Genomic DNA, 2997 nt, shown 5'->3' on the forward strand with positions numbered 1-2997 from the left:
ACATCACTCCCAAACCCTATTACAGAAGAAAAGAGATTTTGATATATCGGTGGAGTGCATCTAACAGCAGTTCAGGTACAAAAGATGTATTGTACTTTCAGACACCCATCTTTAAAATCCAGGACTTATTTGTAAAGTTGACTGAAGGTATATTAGATATTTCCCCACAAAAATACTATTTGGATTCTCTCCCCCACCCTCTCCCTCCCTCCCTTGATGGGATATCCTTTTTTGGGGACAATACATATCATTATTTCACGTTTGAAAAAAGTTAGTATAGCTGGGGGGAAAAGAGAGAGAGAGAGAGAGAGAGAGAGAGAGAGAGAGAGAGAGAGAGAGAGAGAGGTTGTTTTTAAGTGATTATTATTTCATTATTATTATTATTATTTTCCAATAGGCTGTCCATGTTACTCTTTCACTGCTATGGTTTGATCCAAATTCGCGGTCGGAGCCTCGGAAGGTTTAACCTCTTCTGCTGGGGCTGCAGGCTCCTGGGCCTTAGGTGTAGAGCTAGGGGCTTCCGCTGCTGCTGGGGTCTCCTTGGAAGAAGACACAGCTTCGCTAGGTTTTGAGTCTGAAGCTGGAGCCGCTTCACTTTTAGTTTCTTGGGTGACGGGAGCCTCAGTCTTTTTGGCTTCCCCTTCCTCTTTGCTCTTGTCATCTACTTTACTAGTTGCTGTGGTTTCTGAAGACTGGGAGACCTTTGCCTCAGTGCTAGGCACTGAAGTCTTAGAAGCATCACTACTGGCCGCTGGGGCAGAGGCAGGAGCCTGCTCCAGCTCAGTATCCTTCTGCGACTCCACCTTTCCATCAGGGACAGCCTCGGGTTTCTCAGGCTCTGATTTTGGATCCTCTTCTTTGCCAGCTGCTGCGTCCTTCTCTGCTTCCTTTTCTTCAGTCTTGTTAGCAGTGACCTGGGAATATTTATCAGTCTTCTCCTCTTTGCTGCTCTCCTTCACATCTGTGGTCTCTGCCACTGTCTGGGTCTCATCATTCTCCTTGGGAGTTTCTTCTTCCTCTGCACCAGCTCCTTCAGCCTTCTTATCTTTATCCTTGGCTTTCTCATCATTTACATTGTACCCCTTCTTCTTCTTGCTGAGCTTGCCTCCCATCTTTGGAGTTCTGGATTTGTTCTCTTTTCCGCCCTCTGGGTGTGTGTGCGGTGCGCCCGGGTGTCACCAAGAGAGCCTTGGGGAGCCCAGGGTCCGCTCGGCTGGGGTTGGGTGGCGCGATGTCTCTGCCGGGCTGGAGAGTGGAGACTGGAGCGAGGGGAGCCTATTGGAGCACTGCCACCGTTGGTACTGTCGCCACCGCCGCTGCTGCTTCTGCCCCAGATGAATTTGTTATGATTTATTTTTTAGCTCTACAAAATAAATGTTGGGTAATTTGATTGGTGTGGCACTGAATAAGTAAATTAGTACGTGTAATATGACATAAATTCTACTCAATCATTCTTTTTAAACATATTTTCACATTAGTCATGTTATAAAGAAGAGTTAGAACTAATGGAAGGAAACGTGAGAAAGAAGAAGCAAAACATAACCAGAAAAGAGAGCAAATAGTATGTTTGCATCGGCATTCAGACTTTAAAGTTCTTTCTCTGAATGTGGATAGCATTTTCTTTCATTATTTATTTGCATTTGTCTTAGATCCTTACATTGCTTAGAATTGTTAATAAACTTATTAAGGTCAGTCATCACACAATGTGACTGTGACTGTGTACGATGTTCTCCTGTTTCTGCTCATTTCACTCTTCATCAGTTTTTATATATCTTTCCAGGTTTTGCTGAAGTGCAGCTTCTCATCATTTCTCATAGCACAATAGTATTCCGTTACGTTCATAAACCAGAACTTGTTCAGCCATTCCCAATTGATGGACATTCCCTGAATTTCCAATTCTTTGCTGCCACAGAAAGAACTGCTGTAATTATATTTGTAATGTGAGTCCTTTTCCCATTTTAATGATCTCTTTTGGATACAGACCTAGCAGTAGTATTGCTTGCTAAATGGGTATGTTCAATTTTGTAGCTCTTCGGGCATATTTCCACATTTCTCTCCACGATGATTGGATCCCTTCACAACTCCACAGACATTGTGTTGTTGTTCCAGTTTTCCCACATCTTCTCGAAAGTTTACCAGTTTCCTGTTTTGTCATGTGATGTAGGATCTCAAAGTGGTTTTGACTTGCATTTCTCTAATCAATGGTGATTTAGAATATTTTTTCATATAAATAAAACTATACATAGTTTTAATTTCTTCCTCTGAAACCTGCCGCTTCATATCCTTTAACCGTTTATTATATTTGAGGAATGACTTGTACTCTTAAAAATTGCACTCAGTGTTCCATGTGCTTTAGAAATGAGGCCTTTATCAGAGACAATGGCTGAAAAATTCTTTCCCAGCTTTCTGCTTTCTTTCTAATCTTGGTAGTATTGGCTTTCTTTGTGCAATTTTTTTTTCAATTTAACGAATTCAAGCTAATCCATTATGCATTTCATAATGTTCTCTATCTCTTGGTTGGTCATAAATTCTTCTGTTCTCCATAGATCTGACAGATGAACTATTCCTTGCTCTCCTCACTTGTTCATATAATCACCCTTTATTTCTAAATCCTGTGCCCATTTTGCCTTCATCTTGATATATGGTGTAAATGTTGGCCTGTGCCTCGTTTCTGCCATACTATTTTCCAGTTTTCCCAGCAGTTTTTTTAAATATAATTTATGTATTTTCAATTTTCAACATTCACTTCTCTATGATTGTGAATTCCAAATTTTTCCCCATTTCTTCCCTCCCGTCATACCAGAACAGAGTGTATCCCAACCACCCTTTTCCCCAATCTGCCCAGCTTTCTATCACCCCAACCCTCTCCCCTCTATTTTCCTGTAGGGCAAGCTATATATCGATACCCCATTGCCTGTACCACTTATTTCTCAGTTGCATGAAAAACAATTTTTAACGTTCATTTTTAAGGCTTTGAGCTCCACATTCTCACACTTC

The 2997-nt window shown here is 41.4% G+C and overlaps 1 protein-coding gene across 1 annotated transcript; it reads right to left on the minus strand.

Annotated features, from left to right (window-relative positions):
- Positions 1 to 368: 368 nt before the first annotated feature.
- LOC140516032 (uncharacterized) lies at positions 369 to 1297 on the minus strand. The gene has a single exon (XM_072626945.1). It carries the CDS (start codon positions 1110 to 1112, stop codon positions 408 to 410), a length of 705 nt encoding a protein of 234 aa, XP_072483046.1. The 5' UTR covers positions 1113 to 1297; the 3' UTR covers positions 369 to 407.
- Positions 1298 to 2997: the final 1700 nt, after the last annotated feature.

This window comes from Notamacropus eugenii, chromosome X (genome assembly GCF_028372415.1).
Source record: "Notamacropus eugenii isolate mMacEug1 chromosome X, mMacEug1.pri_v2, whole genome shotgun sequence".
NCBI classification, from domain to species: Eukaryota; Metazoa; Chordata; class Mammalia; order Diprotodontia; family Macropodidae; genus Notamacropus; species Notamacropus eugenii.

What these genes read in the sequence shown, in the direction of transcription:
- LOC140516032 (XM_072626945.1), bottom strand. Translation starts at nt 1,112, where the DNA reads ATGGGAGGCAAGCTCAGCAAGAAGAAGAAGGGGTACAATGTAAATGAT.